Genomic DNA, 21,162 nt, shown 5'->3' with positions numbered 1-21,162 from the left:
TAACAGGCACCTCAAGGCCTGTGCCTCCACAGCTTCTTGATTGTCTCTGAAGTTCCTCCTTTAGCTGCAGGCTCCCAAATACCCAGCTGGAAGCGCTGCTTTGCTCCACCTACCAGAGCTGGCAAATCAATACCACTCCTGGAGCAGGTTCAGCTGCTCTGGGGAAAGTGCCACCTCTCCTTTCCCACAGGGGTTTCCATGTGATTTTGTCACTCTGTCGAGAGATGCAAAGTACCATCTGAGAACAGACAAATAAGAAGCTAATTTCCATTATTCAGGCTGGAAAATCAGGCCTTCTGCCCCAAGCACACCTTCAAGGTTGTGGGCATAGCTAGGACTTTGCTATTCAATTCACAGCTGACACTGTGCTTGTGTCTGCCACACTTGTGTCTGCTCAGCTCCTGCAGAGAGTTCCATGGAACCTATCATGCACACTAGGAATTGCATTTCTGCCCTGATTTCTAACCAGAATTTCCCTCTGCTTCCCAGGATTCTTCTCAGTCAGACAAAGAATTAACTGCTGAAGTACCACAAACTATCCAGAATCATCAAAACCTACTTCTATAGTCATCTTCAGGAGGTCTGACATACAAAAGAATCGATTGAGATATCATATTACAGATGTCCAAATTTAGTAATTGCTATTTTTCTGTAAGAGAAACCAAGGCTACACAGACTATTTGCAATAAAAGCAGGGATGCAGAAGGGTAAGGATTCTATTCTTGCTTATGGTGCAGACATCGAGATACCTTGTGTGAAGACTGAGAAGCAACTTAATCTGTTTGCCCTAGTTACTAATCTATAAAACAATGGAAATTAGATCTCTTTTCCTTACAGGAATTTCTGAGGACAAATTTATTAGTATTTACAAGGTATTCATATATGTTCCTACAGCAATTAATACCACAGAAAAACCTATAAATAAGTATGTCTCTGAATACATTTTTTTTGTCCATGCTGCTTTGCATTTTTTTTTGATACTTTCTAAGAACAGTTTGCAACCATCTTTAGTATGCTTACAAATGACAGAACACATGAAAAGCAGAGGACTTCATGGAACCTATCCTAATCTTTAGAAAAAGGAAGAGTCAGGATGTGTGCAGCCCGGCAGCAAGAAGTGCTTATGCAAAAAAGCAATGCTTATTCCCTATTAAAAAAGTGACAATCCCAAATCAGACCTAAGGAGAAAGAAAATATGAAAAAAAACCCCAACCAACACACAAAATGGAGAGATGAGAGCAGGTCATAGCTATTTGTATTTATATCAGAAAAGATGAGCATTATAAAACCCCCAGACTGGTGTTTCATGCACAAGAAGGGAAACTGTATTTCAAACCTGTTGTATGAGACCAAATACTAGTCTTGCATCCACTGAGCAGAATTTAGAGCAATTTTTGAGAAAAAACTACTGCTATTTCAGGGGAGTGCAAAAAAATTTTATTTCTAGCTAGACAAGGATATCATCATATTTGAATCCTGTGTGGAGTCATTTCATGTTATATTTGAGAAACTCCTCAACAAAAACATGAACTAGGAAGCAAGCTGAGTTACAGGAAGGAAGGAAGGAAGAAGGAAGGAAGGAACACTAACTTGTCCACAGCATCTGCTGTAACTGAAAACTCCAAGTTTGCTATTTATAAAGAAGATTTTAATCATCTTGCTGTACTGATGTTACTAGAAAGACATTCAGTGAAGATTTATAAAGGAATGTAAACCCTGTCAAGAAGAGATGGCTTAAGATTTTGCAGAGACCTCAGTCAAGCAAGATATGTAGAAATCCTGATGTCGAACAAGATATGCAGAAATTCTGATGCAATCTTGTTCATTACAAGACTGCATTGAAAGGTGAAATTGTGAAGCATTCTTTGTCTCCATAAAATCCATGAAAAATAAGTGGTTTCTCAAAAAGCAAGAACAGATGGAAACCAGTGGACTCATCAAAACTTTAATTCCTTTCAATGCCTAATTTCATCATGGTGAAAAAGAAAGTCTTTAGAATAAGCAAACCAGTTTCCAAAATGTTCTAGAAATGCTAATTTAAATCTTGCAAATACAGGTTGTTTTTTTTTTTTAATTTGAGGCCTCATTGCAGCCTCTTAAATCAGCCCAACTGCATTTACACATTCATTGCAGCATAAGAGAAGGGAAATAAAGCTGGTCAAGAAGGTAAGGGATTAGAATGTCGCCCTTTTCAAAAACTGATACTCTACTAATGGAAACAACTAGGCCATCACAACAGTCAGTACAACTGATAATGAGGTGGGGTGCAAATAATGGCAGAAAAATACCATTAAAAAAAAAAAAAAAAAGTTCTCTCTTTTCTAGCAGTGGTGTCCCAAATCTGAGTCAGTACACAACAAGCAGTCATAGCAAGACTGGCATGGTCACTGACACAGTTAAAACCTTCAGTCTAAAACCTTACAACCAGACATGTTGGTCCTCATTAAATTCATTCAAATTTTAAAGAAGGAAGGAAGAGGGAATGTGCCTTGATTCCCTTTTCAGTGCCTGTAAGTAAAACCAGATATTTTATTAAGATATGCTAAGGATCATTCATTAGTTGCAGACACAACCACACCAATCCATGGTCTCAAAATTACAAAGACAATTGTGACCTCTTTTAGTGTCCTAAGGTTGTACATTGGGAGAAGGGGAGCTCTTTGCTATTATTCCCACTGTAGTCACCTGTTTATATTATTGTTGGCCTTTTTTTTAAATTAAAAAAAAACCCAAAAAAACCAAAAACCACCCACAAAAAACCAAGTGGCTGAATAGAAATCAATGAAAATATAATTAGAAATGTGACTATCTCTGTAGACTTAGCCTCCACATTTCATGGCCAGAGAGCAAAAACATAGACAGTAGGTCCAAAAAAATCCCACAGCTCTCCTCAATGGCTCATCCTTGATCAGGTGGCTCCTTTTGCTGTTCATTGTTCAAAAGGGTTTTTTCCCTACTATAATGGGAGTTGTCTGGACAAAGTTGAAACTAGTAAGCTGTTTGAAACAACACATATGCACAGTTATTTGATTCCAAATAGCTGAACTATATGATTATGCTTGTGTCCTGTTTCAGTAACAATTTATGAATATTAGAATAAATAGAATTTTATTTTTTAAATTAATGTCTGGATGCTCTTTGTAAAGGAAATACCTCTTGCACCATTAATCATTAATCATCAGGCTGAGGCAAATAAATCTATTTAGTCTGTTCTGTAACAAATGAAATTTGGAAGTTTGAATCAAACCCCTGTCAATGGTCAGGATATATAATCCATCTGAACAAATATTGCTCTGTTTGAAAAGAAATGCAGTACAAAATACATCTACTGAAAGGCTAATCAAATCCTTGCCCCGAAATTCTAGTTCTTTCTTAGCTTCAGTTAGTGCAGACTGGTGATACTGGACTTCAGTATTTCTAGTCCACTGCCTCATTTCTCGACTTTCACTGCAAGTATCTCAGTTTTTACAAAAGTAGAGCTGCTGCTGACACAGAAAAAACACCCCTTTTACACACTTTTTTATAAACGACACCTTGAAATTTACTTAGGACTGTACCAAAACACGGTCATTGCATTTCTATTTGGAACATCAAGAAACATAGTCTAAATACTAGAATTTAACAAAAAATGACCAGCAAGTAGGCAGCTATGGGAAACTGGACATAGCAATCTAGGTTAATTTCTAGGTAATTGCTGTGAAGAAATTTCATAACAAAAACACCTACTTCTGTAGCTTCTAGGACAAACCAAAGCTATTTAAACCAGAGCAATGGCCATGAATCAAATATACAGATCCCCAAATCCTCAGACTGCTAAAGCAGTGAAGATCCTGCACTTTGGGCTTTGCACAGTCAGAGGACAGTGTCCCTCCACTTATTACAGGTTACTGTTTCTTCTGCCCTGTTTCAATGTCCAAGTATTCCTTCCTCGCTTACTTGTACTTCTAACATTCTGTAATTTATGTTCATACACCATATCCTAAAACCATATTGCCTGAAAAGGGAAAAAAGGGGAGGGCAAGCTCTAAAGATACTGGGATTTCAAAAGTTGGAAGAAACAGACAAAATATATCTCAGTATATTTAATTTATTTAACAGATTGCTTTTCTTAAAAAAGAAGCCCAAACATCCAGCACAGGCTTTGGGGGTCAGGGTTTTCCTCAGCAATATTAAACATGGACATACTGCTTTGAGCATGCCGAGATTCAGAGTGACAGCTGTAACCATCTGACCTAAACCACACTGGAGTCAACACACAGGCTTGAATTTATTCAGTGTGACCCGGATCAAGTCTTTACTGAAGTCATGGCAGATGATAAAATGCAGAAAACAGACCAGGCCTACTTGCCACAGCCATGAAATGAGAGTTTCTTGCCAGCATTCACTACTTACCAAGACAGTTGTGGCCATCATGGGCTAACATGAACCCATCATAGCATGTACACCTGTAGTTGCCTGGAATGTTGATACACTCGTGGACACAACCCCCATTGTAGAAGTCATTTTCACACTCATCGATATCTAAAACACAAGAGGAGGAAAAAGAAGCTTTTGTAAAAAGAGAATTCTAACAAAACAGAAAAATTTCTCCAACTGAGCATGTTTTTTGAATATATGCATATCCCTAATATTTCTTTTAGGCTCATGTTGGCAACTTCATCCAACACATAGCAGTGTCATATGTCTCTGAAAAGCAGCAAGCCAATGTACAGAACACTCCTTCACAAAGTAATTGGAGTATCATCACAGTAAACAATGATATGTTGTCAAAAATAAAAAATGAACACTTGATTTTGGTACACTTTTTGTATTTAAAATATAGTTTTTATTTTCTGGCTTCAAAATAATCAAGCAGAGAATGAGTGAAACCTTTGACCTGTAACAACTATGTGAAGCATGCTATTAATATGGCATGAGACAAAAGTATGCCTTTTATAACAAATAAATTGTAATTTTCTGTATTAATCCATGTACAACAAGAAACACAAGAACTCCAGTATTTTATTCTCAGAAGATATGATAGAGTTGTTTGGGGTTTTTCACACTGGTCTGTATCTGAAAGAGGATCATAAAAGATGAGAGATGGATTCTGCTTCAACTACAAACAATCCTGTCATGATCTTCCCTCCCTCATACAAATAAATCACTTCTCCACTCATTCTAGAGAAAGCAAACTTTCTTCTTTTAACAGACTGTATTTTGGCTTATACATGGAACATTAGTATCACAGTCACTCTTGTGAATAATTCAGTGGTGCACATCAACCAACTAAAAATGCATAAATAATTAAAGATAACCTCATGGCTTGATAAGTATCAGGTCTAAATTTGTGGTGTGCTAGACCAAAAACCACAGCTACTCTCCCTAAGTTAGGCAGCACATGATAAACAGACAAACCTTTTAGAAAACCACCTGTTGGTATATCAGAGCTATCACAGCATTACATTTCAAAAGTGCCTTCCATTGCAGAGGTGATTGACATATTTCTGAATTAGGTTCTTGTTCACACAGACTTGCATTTTTTTTTCCCCTCCTGCTTTTGCTGCCTGGTATCATACCCAGATGCAATCCCAAGAAAGCAAAGTGGTTTGAGGAAAAACAGGCTCCTCTTAAGAGCCAGCTCAGACTCAGCCACTCAGTGCTTCCAGCACTTCTGACCATTGGATTGAGGATGGCTGGGTTTGTCCCTCCTCACACAACCTGTGAGAGCAGGGACAGGCTTCTCCCAAATTCTGTTGCAAGCCCTCCCCTCATGTTGGCCTCTTCCAAAAATCTACCTTAAACTCTAAATTCTCCAACTCTCCATCCACCTGCCTCCAACAGCTCTGAAATTCCCCTTCTACAATCTCTTCAGCAGCTCAAAAATGGAATTACAGATTTGGCTTTATCTGCAAAACCAATTGGTTATTTCGTAACTCAGCATTTGGCACCACAGCAATACCTGAAATAAGAAGCTGGAGAAAGGATCTTCCAAAGAAAAATACAACCTGCTGCTTAAAGATAAATTTCCTAGTCCTTAAAGCACTGCCCTGTTTCAGAAGTTTCTCATTCTTTACTAACAATTTCCATCCATTAGTTGTGCCAGTGCCCACTCAGCACAGCCTGTGATTGTGCCCTACCTTCTGAGTCCAGTACAACAGCACAAAGAGACATCTGTGATTCTTCCTGAAAACAAGAACCAGCAAGTCAAGTGCTCATTCCAAACAACCTGCAATGCAGTCTCTGAGAAGCTGCTCTCATTAGGCCACAGCCCCATGTGCCTGGGAGCATATTCCCAAAATGTTATAGTCTGGTTTCCACTCAGCAGATATTTGCAGGTTCCACAACCATTGATGAATATTCCCAGAAACTTCCTATCTAGCCTTCTCTACAGGCTACAGGGACAAAAATAGAGCTCTACAGTAATGCCAAGTTTTAACTGGCCAAGTCAATACTCAAAAAGCATCTAACATGATTTAGGTGTCAGGCGTGCCAGGTGTTCCCCTCAGGACACTCATAAAAAATGGCATCTTCATTTTAAGGTTTGTTCTCAACTTTTTCCAGCAATGAGTCTTTTGAGAAGAGGGAATTCAGAAGAAGCTGTTATCACCTGCTATGTTTCTCAGCATCAGACTGCCAAGGGTTGATCAATTAATTCCCGTTTTCTTCAAGCAATGAATCAAACAGGACTATTTTTAAATAAGCAGTGGGAGAGCCCTCAAAAGGCCAAAAAAAAAAAAAAAACCAAAGAAATGTGAAGCCTTTCGAATGACTGCCCCTTATATAATACTTATTTCTAAAAAGCTGTACTGTGATTAGCAGCACAAAGTGGTGATGCAATACAAACTCAAGTTACAGAAAGGGCAATGCAACAGATACAGAAACCACAAAAAAAGCAAAAGAAACGGATTCTTTCCACCTTGTTCTCTCAGGAGTTCAAGTCACAACTAATATTGCAAAAGGATTAGAAAATTATTTCTCCCTTTTGCACCCCAATAGCTGTACTAAACTAGAAGTGGAACAAAACATTCTAACTCCTTTTCAGAGCCATGTTGTGGGGGTTTTGGTGTTTCTTCCCCTCCAAAACTCACACTACTATTTAAAAACTTCACCTAGCAGGCTGATTGGAATTTCTATCTGCAGTATTGCTAGCAAAAACCAAGGGGCTAAGACTGGTGAATTTAACACTTCCCAAAAATAACCCCCAAAAAAACCACCAAAAAAACTCCAGCCCCTTGCTCCCCACCAAAAACCCCAAACCAAAAAAACCAAAGAAAACCTCACAAAAACATGCACAAAGCCTGCAAACTCCAAAGGCTGAACCTTTTTGAAGCTCTCTTTCTGCTGCCAAGAGAAACGCAAACAATGTGACCACCACTCCATCTTCTCCTCTCTCATACCTGGAGGAAGACATTCTTTAAAGAATGCCTCAGTGTGGAACAGCTATAATTTATGGACAGAATGTCACATCTGACATGCCAGAATTCACAGCTTCCTTAGTAAGTTTCATATAGAGTAAAAGTAATAGGAGTACATTCAATCTCATAAAACCTGCAGACTTGCTCTTCATTTTGTCTGTTGTAAACTCAAAATTTGCAGGGGTCGTCTGTGTTCATTTCCTTTCGGTTAGGTCATATCCTAGTATTTTTTTCCTGTAATTGATAGAATTGGGTGTTAATAGAAATCTCCACTCTAAACACCTCTGACTGAGAAATTAAGCTTTCCCTACTGATTTTGTAGCCTCAACTATCCTTAACATTTTTAGCATTTGGGTCACTTAATGTTGTCTTTCATCATGAAGGAGTTACCATAACAAAAACCAGAACCAAAAGGAAAAAAAATAAATGTAGGTATCCAACTGTGAAATTGTAATGGATGTAGGTGCATCTACTGATGAATTAGCAAGGTTTCTCAAAGGGAAACCTAAAGTTTTATCTATACTGGCAAAATACTTATAATTTTCAATTCCTTGAATTCCAGCTGTTCAGACAGGGAACTCTTGGGGTGTTTAGTGAAGAAATCACCTTAAAAGAGTATTGCAGTATTTCTGCTCCAAGAGAAATTAATTTCATGTGGCACTACAATGGCAGGGATCACGGGAGTCTCAGAACTAAATGCACCAAAATGATTAATAAGGTGTAGGGCCATTTGTAGTAGTGACACAGTCTGCCAAGAACCTGTTTGAGCTTAGTGTATTCAAAAGAGACAGCAACTCCCAATCCCAAGGCTGGAAGTAAGCAAACACATCCTCAGACACTGGCAAAATAATTTTGATCCTCTCTTCCTGGAACTGGTTCAGAAAAATCTCATAAATCCACTGCTTGTTTCAAGAGTTTACTTGTTTCAAGTAAAAAATGATCAGGAAAAAAGAGATTAAAACAAACTTGCTTATTTGGGTGTACTAGTAACTGTACTGGTTCAGCTATTTATTTACCAAGGTGAAAGAGGCTTGAGAACTCCATCACAATTCTTTCTGGAAAGCAGAGGTGAATCTTTTTGTTACAGTCTAGAAATAACTCCTCGAGCACAGTCCTAGGGAACACAGCCATGCTCTGCTCCTGCCCTCCTCAAGGAGCAGTGATGTTACTTAAAGAACACCCATTCTACGAGACTGCAGTTATTATCCAATGCAAGCATCCAAGAACTTTTAAAAAAAACCTTAGACAAGTATCCGAGAAAATGTGAGGATGAGTTACCATGGGGACGTGCTGCAATTTGCAGTCCTCGTATTTCAGTCATAGGAAGAGAATTTGAATTTGTCTTCTTTAAGTGACCTTACTCTTTTTAGTCTAATGGGACTTGTATTTCCCTTAAACATAATGTGGTTGATTCTTCTTTCATTATTAGAGGTGAAACTGACCCTCCCCCAGTATTTGTTTAATTTTTGTATTCTGCCACAAAGAGATGGAACTCTCATAAGCCTCACAAGGCCACCCTGCAGAGAAGCAGCTCTTCCAGAAGCACAACAGTACAACCATGAAATGTTCAAAATAAAACAAGAATAAACTCTTCTGCTTCCCATATCACAGTATTGCAGCTTTCTGTTTCAGCAGAGAAGACACATCAGCATGCAATAATTAATGTCCACAAGACAAACCAAACTGTAAAACAGTGAGGAAGCTGCAAAATGGCTGGTTCCCAATTTGTCTAAACATTTTCAGCAGTGTCATGAAATTTACTGCATGATAATCATCTTTTCCAAGCAGTAATCAGCTTTCCTAGAAGGTGGCAAAGAATTCATGCCAAGAAAGTAAAAAGTCTACCTCCAGAAAAATTCATTCCTACTCTTCATTGCACCAGTTGCAATTAATTAAGCTCCTGAATGTCCAAAAATCACTACAACACATGCAACAAACTTTGTCAGCACAGCTACAGATCATTATGGGCACAGCTACTGACATCAAAGCAAATGTCTGCATGGAGTTGATGAATTTTGGATGAGTGTCACAGCTAAACTGTCACAACAAGCCTTATGGCTATTAACATGCAAAAGGAAGAATGACTGAGGCCTGGAAGTCAATGAGCCAAATTCAGTGTTTAGTGTTGAATTCCACAGATTTCTATAGAAAATGGGAAAGTGTGCATTGACACAAATTTTATCTTGGCATCTGTCAAGGCCACAGATCCCAACACTCACAATGCAACAGAAGATGTTCAAAACAGGCCTAGGATTGAATAAATTCTGTGTCCATTTTAAAGTATTTCTTGACTAGCAATATAAGGGCAAGATCTGGAGCTAATTTAGTAAACAAAAACTTCAATTGATTTTGAAAGGAGTAATTTATGTGCTTGGACATTTCAAAATAAATAGCCAAAGAAAGCTGCCTGCCCACATCAACTTCTAATTTAGAGAACCACAAACAAAAGTGATCATGCAGGTATATTACACCGATGGAGAATATCTCATAAAGAAGCTGGATCCATTAAATAGCTAGGAAAAGAAGTATTAAAATCTTTGTAAGTACATATTGATGGATAAAGCCATGTATTTCTTCAGTATCTAAAGAAAAAATATTTTGGTATTAATCTTTATCTAATTGCTTTAAACAAAACACTACCAAAAAAGGCACTATGGAGACAGTAAATAACATTGTCCTTACAAACTTGACAGGAAAGTGTGTTTTACCTTCTTGCTTGAAGAGAGGATGCTGCTAGCCCCTACAGAGGGCAAAGCATACCAGATGAAAAATTCTCCTTTATCAGTTGTCTTCTGCTAAAAAATGTCATCCTACAGTTCTGCAACAGCAGCATCTTGCCTGCTCATCCACAACTATTATTCAACAAAAACATGGCAATATGCTGGAGCCCATATATCCATGTGGTAATATTTTTCACTTTTATGGCTTCTCTCTTAAAAGCTTTCAAAAAATTTTATTGATTTCTTATTGAGTTTTGGTCACTGTTCTTCCTAGGGTTAATGCACTAACCTAATTTCCACAGAAAAACACAGGAAAAAAGGGCCTACCCCTAGGTTCTGAATCCTACACAACTAAGAACAGATTCACAGTGCAGAACTGTCTTCCTCATTGCATAGCTTTATGCAAGCTTGATCTCAGATGCCTGTGAAAGAAAGCGACCTTTAAAAAGGTGAAATAGCCTGAGATGAAACATCAACCCTACAAAAGTCACAAGGCTTTTTTGCCACTTGCTTAGTGAAGCCAGGAAGATGTATTTTCTGGGATTCACAGTAGAGAGAGATGTGAGACAGGATCAGCACTGAAATTTTTTGTTCCCATTTCCAACTCAGAGCAAACAGCAGCATAGCAGTGTCACTGCTACTTTAAAGGTAACAGGCAGAAGTGAAGCTACATGCACACTGACAAGGATTACAAACAAGTTCTGGTCCTGGATCACAATCAGATCAGCATCCTATTCTTCTTAATGACTGAGTTTGAGACTGTAAAGCCATTAAGTAAAAATTACATGGGAATATTTATATATTTATATATATTCTTTGGCAGAGTCTACATTTAATATACCTCCAGCAGATATGCCTCACACACTGGAAAACCTGAACCTAAGGCATTCGTATTTCCCATACTAACTTGCACTTTTCCTAAGAAGGAAACCACTTCCATATCTAAAGGCCAGGATAAAAGCTCAAATGTAGTTAAAGACCATTCTGGTAAAGTGCAGGTGAAATTTGCCAGAAGTTCAGCTCTCTGGGAAACACTCACCCTAAGCAACAATACTAAACATGTTAGATTCTTACAAAGAGTTTAGCATCAGCACATTTCCACACATTTGAAGTCTGCTCAGCTCTACTCTCAAAATTTGCAAAACCTGACCCATGTATGAAGAATTGGGTGGGAAAATGTTATCGATTTTCAATTTCACTCAACCTGACCTGATGAAATACCATTTCCATCTGCGATTTGTGGTACCAGAATTCAACATTTACTCCAAGCACAAATTTTATGAAGAAAATATTGACATACCATGACTCATTCAATATTTCGACTCCACAAAACCCCTTCACCTTCAGAGAAAAATCCATTTTTGAAAATGTCTTTCCACGAAAAGCTTGTTAAATCACTTTTTCTATAAAACAAATTATTTGTTACATCTGGTCCTTCCTGTGATACTTTATTTTTTTGACTCATAAATGTTAACATCTTTATTCTTTAGATGCTGTGACCTTGTAAATATTACAATCTAATGAATCAGAGGAACAATGAGTGCAGTTTTTACAGCTTTTAAGTTGCCATGATGTTTTCAAGACGCTTGTGCCAAAGAAAACTGTAAAATTTGATAGCCATTAGGACTTCTCTAAGAGGCAAGGTCAAGGGTGGGCAGGCTGGGAGCAGGGTAAACTCAAAAAGAGCAGCCGGATGTTTCTCAGTGGAGAAGGAAAAAGAACAGGTACAATACGTTGTTTAACATGAGGTTTTTTCAGTGTAAATCCCTCAAGAGCCTTTGCACTATGGGTACTGCCTCTCCCATGTTTTTCCCATTAGTGCATCCACAAAGGAAAAAAAAATTCAATTTTACAGCTTCCTTCAAAAATGTCACAAGCCCCTATTTCCCAGTATTAAACCAGCAGTAAAACGAAAAGGCCATGCCAACTTAGTGGACATGTTTTGGATGCAATCTGTGGTATTGTGCTGTTTTTCTGGAAGCCATTTCACCCAGTTTCCAGAAAAGACCAAGTACTCTGTAGCAGTTTTGTTTCCTTTCCTTCTGTGATAGCCAAACACATCATGTTATATCTTCTTAAAGTACTTTCCTGAAAGAAGGGGGAGAAATGGAATACAACCCAAACTGTGTAGAGGTGTGTCCAGCTGGTTAAACAACACACACATTTTTAAAGTGTGAACAGTTTCATGTTTAGAACTATTTTGCTTAAAAGCATTTAGGATACATCTGAAAGACAGATGAGATGTCATCGCATTTAGCACTGCCTGTAGATATGACTTTTTAATTTTCTACAGTTTTTTAATTTAATATTTTTTACTATTGTTTCATCATTTTTTCCCTAACCACAATTATTAACTTTTAATTTTAAAGAAAATGCAGAGACAGCTATTAATGATCCCTATTTTTCCCTGAATTTTGTCTGAAATTTTTTTTCCTATTATTATACTGTGTACAGCAAGCATGAATCAAATTTTCAAGTCACACAGAGTAAGGATGGAGTCACCCTCACTGGTTGGGGAAAAACAGACAAGCTTTCAGATACACAAGTCCTTCTCCAAGGAGGTGATGAAGTAACTGAACTGAGTTTATCAGCTGTAGAAAATGTAGGTGTGTTCAACACTTGCTACTTTCCAAGGCTTAGTTAATGATCTTCAACTATTGTGCATCATAGAAAGATAATTAAAGGGTCACACTTAAAGACACCAGTGACTAGACAGTATCAAGCACCCACTGCTGTAAGCTGACTTCAGCTGACTCAGCTCCCACATTGGTAAATGAAACAAGGCAATAGATGATGAAAATCCAAAATTTCTGCAGTAGCTGAATGGCTGTATCTCACATTTTTGGTGAGTAACCATCCCATTCTTCATTCATCAATAAGAAATATGGTGTCTGGAGACTCCTTTCCTTACACTTTTCTTAAATTCACCTTCCCTTCCTCCATTTCCTGTCACTGTTCTTTCCTGTGCAGTTTCCTCCTTATTTAAACTCTTAGTTCAAAGAGTGGAAAGAACATTTTTAACAGCTGGACATCGATATGCCAATCAAACTGACAACAGACACAAGAATCCACCCCTGTGATTCCTTCTCTGAGGACGCCTGATGTTCAAGGCAGGTATTCCTCCTTCAGTGCACACGTACTTTGCCAATGGAAAGTTATCACTGAAGTACAGTGAAGTAAGAAATAAATAAAAATATTGAAAAAAAAGGTAACATATAAACTGAAATCTGAGACTCTGTATGCATTTGGTGTCATTTGCCAGCCACCTAAATACTCTGTATGGTGGTGAACAGAACACCCCAGCAGCAGGAACGGGGAGGAGATCAAATAAGTGATATGGAACTCTCTTCACTTTAGGACCTCACAGAGTTTCTGACTGCTTAATTGGCAAGTTTTCCTACTGCATTAACACTGGGCTTGTACAGAGCTATTTACCTACAGTACTTTTTGGGTGCCTGAAACCTTTGGAGAGCTAGAATCATTTATGGAAAAAAGTAATTCAGCAGAGTCCTTTCCCTAGGGAACAACATATTTTCTATTCTTGTATCTCAGTATCCCTGTGTGACATTTGCCATCTCGACTAACACAATGGGAACTTATTTGGGACCATTACAGCTTCATTTATAGTAAATAGAATTTTTTTCCCTAAATAAACCCGAAATTGTTGTTATCCTGCATTCAGCATCTTGAACCCTTGATTAGAGTTTGTAGCGGCTTGACATTTGTCTTAATTGATATTTAAACAGATTGGCTGCAAGTTCTTTGAACTCAAATGAGATACTCAAATAAAGATGGATACCTGCAGAGTACGTAACAGCTTTAGAGTCTGTCTTTATTTAGTAGCCGCCATGCCCAACAAGCTCAAGCAGAGAGGTTTCCTGTTCACAAGCTGTTATGAATGTGAAACATGACATTTGACAGCATTTTTCCCACCACTTCTAAATCACAGCCATTTTCCACCATGATTCCCTCTTTTAATATAATGGGAAATGTTTGATTCCACAATGAACCTTCGAACTTCTTGGAGATCTAATGGGAGAGTATTTCTGTGTGCCTTACTGACACTGCTGGTGTGCATGCATCCTAATGATAGTTGTTTCAGTAAGTCATGGCAGGAGGTAGTTCCTATATCTTTAAATTCAAATATGCACCTATAAATTTTGAGAAGAATGTTTCAAGTAGTGAAATAAGCTCACTGATACAGATATAATTCACCTACTTTTTTTCCAGACTCTGCAGGCATCTCATTCTCAGATGGTGTATCTCCAACCTTCCTTTGCATTTCATTTTTAAACGTCTGTCCATTGACAAAGAGAAAAAAATCCCAACCTTCAATTCTGAAGTAAATAATAACCTACCAGTGAATGAATATTAATTTATCTTATGTGACCCTTTCTGGGGGGGAACAGAAGGTGGCTTCTTGCCCATTTCAGAACAAGTCAGTGGCAGATTATGCACTGTCAAATGGAAGATTTCTTGGTATCATAGAGTACATGCTTCCTTAGTCCCTGGCAGACTGACACTACTTCTGTTTCAGACTGAAAAAGCCAAGACCAAAAACAGTATGAGAGGCTATACAGCAGTGGTTTCCAGCCTTCCTGGATATGAGGAACTAGTATGTTTTCCAGCAGAAGAGGAAACACTTGTACAGCAAATTTACATCTTCTGACAGCAGGCTTACTTTTTCAAACTGTTTTTCTCGCCTGTACTTTAGTAGTAGTCCTTGGCTTATTGCATACTCCTGGCTAAGAACAACTCTTCTGTGCTGGTTAACCACTTGGGGAATATAATGTAATTTATATCATGCAAGATTTGTAAAATACAGGGCTTCCTGTCATCCTGTACCACTTGGTCAAACTTCCTACTCTGTATCAGACATGTATCAGATATTAATTTTGCCAGCCTACAAAAACTGGCAGGACAAGTAATCTGTCTATGAGCAGATCAGCTCTGCATTGCACTGCTGGCGTGTCCTGCTATAAGAGAATCACCTCTTCAGGGTTGCTCTTCATGTCAACATTTACTGAAGTTGTGTGGCTACTTCCCAACATGATGCACGGGAAAACCATGAATTTGTGTTCCCTGCCAGACCCAATATTTATGAAGCCCCAGAAACCAACTCTGCCTCCTATTTTGCCACCTGTTCCCTGAATACAGACAAATTCATACCATTCCTCAACAACATCCTTTATGAACTGAAGGCCTCTCAGCATTTTGGTTTGCAGAGAACAGTAAAGAGCAGCCTACCAGGAGTGCCACTCCTAAGTCCTTCACAAGGATAAAGGCTGTAACTCCGCCCCTAGCTGACTGGACGGTAACTTGGGTCATCAAACACAGAACCTCCTTTGGTTTAGAATCATAATGTTTGGTTTTGCTGTAAGTAGTTTTTCTAACTACAGAAGCTTTTACCCAGTCTAGGAGGGTCTGCATGATGGTACAACAGTTGTAACACACATGGAATGCACTGAAAAATGAGAGTATTGGTCATTCATTAAAACTCAACGAAACAGGCGTCCCTCACACGGTAATTAAGACTACAGGGTACCTCTGGCAAGAGGAATCTCATAATACCAGCATGTTGGCTGATTTCCTACATTAATCATTTCACATTACACTCTTTTAATCCAGGAGATAGTACTGAGGATTTCTTGCTTTCCTTCTCTTTTCTATGGTGTTAAGAAGACTTTAAGTGCTCCAGCCTAGATACAGATACATTACTTGTATTTAGTTTATGTTTTCAGGAGAGTGGTGTTAATTTTGCTCACGAGTCCCTTGCAGGGCTGTGGGTATTTTTCAGGAAACAAACAGTAAAATTAGTTGACCCTACATTAAGCCATTTACATGGTTCATTTATGAGCTTGACACATTCACTTCACAAAGATCTGAGAAGACTAAACTGAACAGAAATAATCAAATATTTACAATACCTTTTTTTAATCTGAGACAGTCTTGCAAAAAAGCTTAAACTCATTTTTGTCTACCACCCTTCAGCTCTGTGCGCCATCTAGAAGGTACAAAAGTTACCAGGCTACAAATTTCGTTACTATGCAAAAGTTTCAGATGATCAAGTCACATTTTGTTCCTGTAATGAAAATTTAAGCTTGTTACAGATTTGTGTTTCAGCATCTTGCTTTCAGTAAGATAAACCTTACTAAACCTATAATAATAATGATTATACCCTAAATGTGAGCTCATACAAGCACTGTCTGAAGCAGTTCACAGCTCTAAAAGCTCTCTCCATCAGAACTGTACAATCATGAAACATGGAGCTATTTTCAAGATGCCAAAACAGTTGGCAATTTTGCTACTCAGAATTCTGGCACAGCCTCTCTCAGCTTCTTAACAACAATTCTGTCTCCACAGTGTGTAAAGTACCTGCCATGCAGTTTTGCTTGGATGTACAGACAGAATGTTTTCCACTTTTTGGAAAGCATGGCCCTGGCCAGTATCAACAAGAAGCCCTAGATGTTGTTGCAGTAGATGAATGCAAAAAGGGTTTTATTTTCCAACAAATACCACACCGATGTAACGATTCCAGCTATTTTATTCCTGTAACAGAGAACCCAATCCTGATATATTCTGGCAGTTCTAAAATTTTATTCACAAAGAGAGTTCATCAGTTATGATGTAGGCTCTCCCCAGTGTTTTAAAAGGCCATGCAGAAATTAGTCTTGTGAGCCAGAGCTCTATTTATCACCAGAGACAAATAATCACAGAGAAAATCTAATAAACAGTGGTAAGCAGCCTTTGGTTTTTGACCTGTGGATGTGTAGCCATTGTCCAGCAGGGACATAAATGTACAGAAAATGAATAGCAGCAGGCAACCCACTGGCTTTTCCATCATCATTACCCCTTCCAGACTCTCAAAACATTTCCTGGACTCTTTGACAACTAGAGAAGTAAGCAATAGCAGGAACAAGAATTAATGAAGTTGCACACATCTTTGCTGAACATGAGGCAAGTGAGGGTTAGATGAGGCCAGGGCAAGCTGTACTAACACCAATTTTGTAGTGAGTAAAGTCCAGGAAAAGTGGTAAGGATGAAATTTAACATTCAAATCTGAAAAACACCATTGCTGACCTGTGAATCATCAAATATTTTTATTTATGCGCTGTGCTGACATCTGATGTTTGGACCAGAAAGGGAGATAGGGCAAAGAGATGCAATTTTAGCTTTGCCATGAAATTAGATATTTTTGTTCCAGTGTTCAAATATCCTGTACTAGAATGCACACACAGCTTCCATTAACACTATTAAATGAAAAAAGGATGAAACTGCAGACACAGGAATAACATGGGCATTTGCTGTAAATTGAAGAGTGCTCATATTCATAGCCTGGAAATTTTCCTTTGGGAATTTTAAGCATTTTTATTTATTCATTATGTTGGGGACAATGTTAGGTAGAGAGAACCAAAGAATGCCTTCAGCTTCTGTGCGGTGTTCACATAATAATCTGCTTTTGACAGAATGCAGCACAGAAAGCCAAGCTGTACAACTGAACTGACCTCCTCCCCAACAGCAGAGGGATAAAAGTGGCTAAGTTTATATAGTTGTTTAGTCCTGTGGTCCTATTGCCAATACTCTCACATAGATCATTTCTTATGAGGTGCCTTGCACAACAATGCTATTTTATTATGCCGAGATAAGCAAAAGGTCTTGCCTAAAGACTTGATTAACAACCCAATAAACAGTTTGGGTTCATTTTTTTTTGTTTAATTGGACAGTACATCCAACATAAAACTAGAGATTTCAGATGTCACTTCTTGAAATGTTCTTCATGAATTCCACATGCTTCTTCCTCCTTCCCATCTTTCTAGAGAATCCCTGTTTTAGGACTGTCTCTGGTGTATATTCACAGTATTTCTAAGATGCATAAACAGAAGTCCAGGAGAGAACACGTTACAACATCCTTTGTTATCCACTGAAAACAGGGCAGCAAGGCCTGACTAGTTAACTCACCCACAAATAATACAGGACTTCAGCCTCAGTAAAAGAATCAAAAATGAAATAATAGGGTTATGGGTGTTTATCCACAGCACCTGATTTAACAGTGTAGCCACCTGAAGTTAGGTCAAACATCCAGGTCAAACTTTTCAAAGTACCTATTAATTTTTCACAACTGACTTGAGACACTCCTTAATGAAGTCTCATTTTCAGAAAGGTGTGAAGGCTCATCACTCTGAAGATGCTGTTAGTTGCCAAGACAAAAACTAGGGTTTGTAGGGTTTGCTCACGTAGAGAAACACAACGTGAGGTTCCTGGTAAACCACAGTAGATGGGAGGCTGCAGAGAGACAGGTGTACACAATTACCTGTTCCTGCACAATGCTTTCCCAGTGTTCTGAGCATGGCTAATCACCTGTACACCACTGTGAGTTATGCAGAACCCCTGGAGAAGCAAATATACTTATCTTCTCTTCCCATTCTGAAGATGTCATTAAACACAGTGAATTGAATGATACCTCTGGCTCAGGAGGTCTTTAAATCTCAAGCTGCATTCCTCCATTTCATGGTTTTTTTGTAAGCTACTGTAAGCATCCACTGTTGGCCACTGTCAGAGACTGCACTCAGGAGAGGTCTTTAAATCTCAAGCTGCATTCCTCCATTTCATGGTTTTTTTGTAAGCTACTGTAAGCATCCACTGTTGGCCACTGTCAGAGACTGCACATCAGGCTAGACAGACCTTCCGTCAAACTTGGTCTGGCCAGCTTACACACTTTTGATATTAGAAGATAAATACACATAACATAGGTAGGAAGCATAGGTAGGGACCAGATTTTTTGCACCCACTGTAAAGAGTCCTGATTTTGCCTTCCTGTACTGGGTATAATTTAAAAATCTTTGTATATTCCATCAGCACAGACATAAAAGTAACTGGACAACAAGAAGAAATTCTAAAAAATGCTTTAGGGGATTTGCAAAGATCTGATAACTAGGCAAACAAAACTGACCTTCAAGAATCTCTGACCACTTTCATTTCTCCCAAGTGCACATAAAGGTCTAGTAGACATGGCATATAAAGGACTTTAAATTTGTGTTTAGTTTGTGCAAGTAGGTAATTCAGCCACTGAATTAAAAGCATTGCAAATTAAATAGAAGTATGATCACATGGTCTAGCAGTGCTTCCTGAGTAGGATGAACTAAAAAAAAAATTAAATTAAAGAATTGAAAATATAAAACTGAGACTGGGAGGATAAATTTCATAGTGATCCAGTGATAACATGGCAGCTTAAAAATCCCATGTCCTGGTTAAATTTGAAGGACAAGTACAGAATATTCTTCATTAATTTCAATGGAATTTGAATCTCACAGCAGGCTCTTTGCCCAGATACACCTCATCCAACTTTACATGCCTCCACTGTAGATGCCCACATCTGTGTCAGAAAGAAGACTCTTATTTTCAGGACATGATTTATCTGACCTCTTTTTGTCTCCAATAATGCAAGGCAAACTGCATGAAGGAAATTTATCTCCCTCAACTATAAAAGGAAAGCAAGCCTAATGGTTTAAATGTGCTGATTTGTACTACTGAGATCCACCTTTGGACACATTAAATCCACCCTCTGTCCTCTTTAGACAGCCCTGAAAGGCACAGGAGCTCTCTTAATACATGCAATGCTCAACAGATAGAGCCAGGGTCTGCCTCCCACCCAATATAAGAGACTTGATTTATACTGAAATTTAGGTCTCTGAAGGAGTGCAGAGACCATAATCAAGTGACTGAGCACGATTTCAACGTTAAACTAAATGAATTATAGGGTGTATTATTAATGGCTGTGAGTGACTGACAAGCCTTTGCCTGAGGACAGACAAATGCAGGAAGCGAATGTTTGTATTGATTCACATGTTAATCTTGTAACTTGTGACCCCAGAAAACTTTTAAAACAAAGGCAGAAACATGTTTTCAAACTACCACAGGAAAAGTAAAGTAATCCCACCCCCCACCAGTCAAACAATTTTACGGCCAGCAGACTGCACAAAACCACATGGAGGAGATATTTTTAATTAAGTGCAATATAAGGAGAATAATGGTTACCCGTATTCAGTCTAAACAATTATTAGCAAAAGGGCCTTAGAATTTTAAAGTAAGCCATTTAAGAAATGCTTACTGTTTTAAACATAGGCTGTTTCTGATTATAAAGTAGAGCTTCTAATTAAGATTAGTAAGGCCTAATTCAAGCTATAATTTGGTTCCTTTAGTTAGCAAATGTCTATTAAGACCAAGCAATTAAGGTTAAATGGGTTGAAGCGTTTAAAGCACTCCCTCCTGCTTCAAATACTAAAATAGAAAAGACTATGTCAGTAACTAATTCAGACCAGAAGACATGTATTTATTTCCCTTAAGTTTTTTACTTCCTTGTTCACCATAAAGTTTATTGAAGAAGAAACTCTTGGTAAACTAGATTTTCAGTAGAACAATACGTTTAACAAAAAAACCCCAAAATATAAATACAAATTCTGCTGTTTTATATAGTATAAAGTTTGTTCCTATTATGTTTCCTTTCCTTAATTTTATAAATATCAATAATAAGAATATGCACTAGAGTTCCTAGTGGCATATTTCTGTCTCTTGATAGTTGTGCTTATACTTGGCATGATGGTCTTAAGCATAGATGTTGTGTGTGTGCTTGACAGGTAGAAGTAAACTACGATTTGTACTACTTACATAAATGGCCTTTTAAAGCATTCCCACCTCACCTTCCATCTCCCATTTTCCCCATTTTCACAGCTTCTTCAAAGACTGAAATTCCTTATGCCTGGTCTCATCTTTAAGATCAAGTATTTCAGCAAGTTCAAGCCAAACGGGGAGAGCAAAATCAAGGCTGCATTCCTGAGGGCACGACAGCCTCCCCCACATCCCCCTGCCCGCCTGTGCCAGAGCCCAGCTCCAGAAGGACCCTCTGGTAACACTCACACTCAGACCTCTCACCTGCCTTTTGGACTCTTCAGAACTCCCCCCAAAAGAGCCCAAACAAATCACAGTTATCAAGACAACAGGCTGTCCTTCCCATTAAACAGGAGACCCACAGAAAATGCTGTGTGCAA

The 21,162-nt window shown here is 38.3% G+C and overlaps 1 protein-coding gene across 2 annotated transcripts in view; it reads right to left on the bottom strand.

Moving 5' to 3' along the window:
* The window catches only part of SCUBE1 (signal peptide, CUB domain and EGF like domain containing 1), a 194,734-nt gene that overhangs the window by 159,036 nt on the left and 14,536 nt on the right, over positions 1–21,162 (bottom strand). For both annotated transcript variants that reach the window (XM_032106283.1, XM_032106284.1), the window contains exon 3: positions 4,393–4,521. In XM_032106283.1, coding sequence (XP_031962174.1) covers positions 4,393–4,521 — 129 coding nt within the window. The remainder of the gene's footprint in view (positions 1–4,392; positions 4,522–21,162) is intronic.

Source organism: Corvus moneduloides, chromosome 4, assembly GCF_009650955.1.
Source record: "Corvus moneduloides isolate bCorMon1 chromosome 4, bCorMon1.pri, whole genome shotgun sequence".
Taxonomy (NCBI): domain Eukaryota; kingdom Metazoa; phylum Chordata; class Aves; order Passeriformes; family Corvidae; genus Corvus; species Corvus moneduloides.
This window is presented reverse-complemented; position numbering and strand designations above follow the sequence as displayed.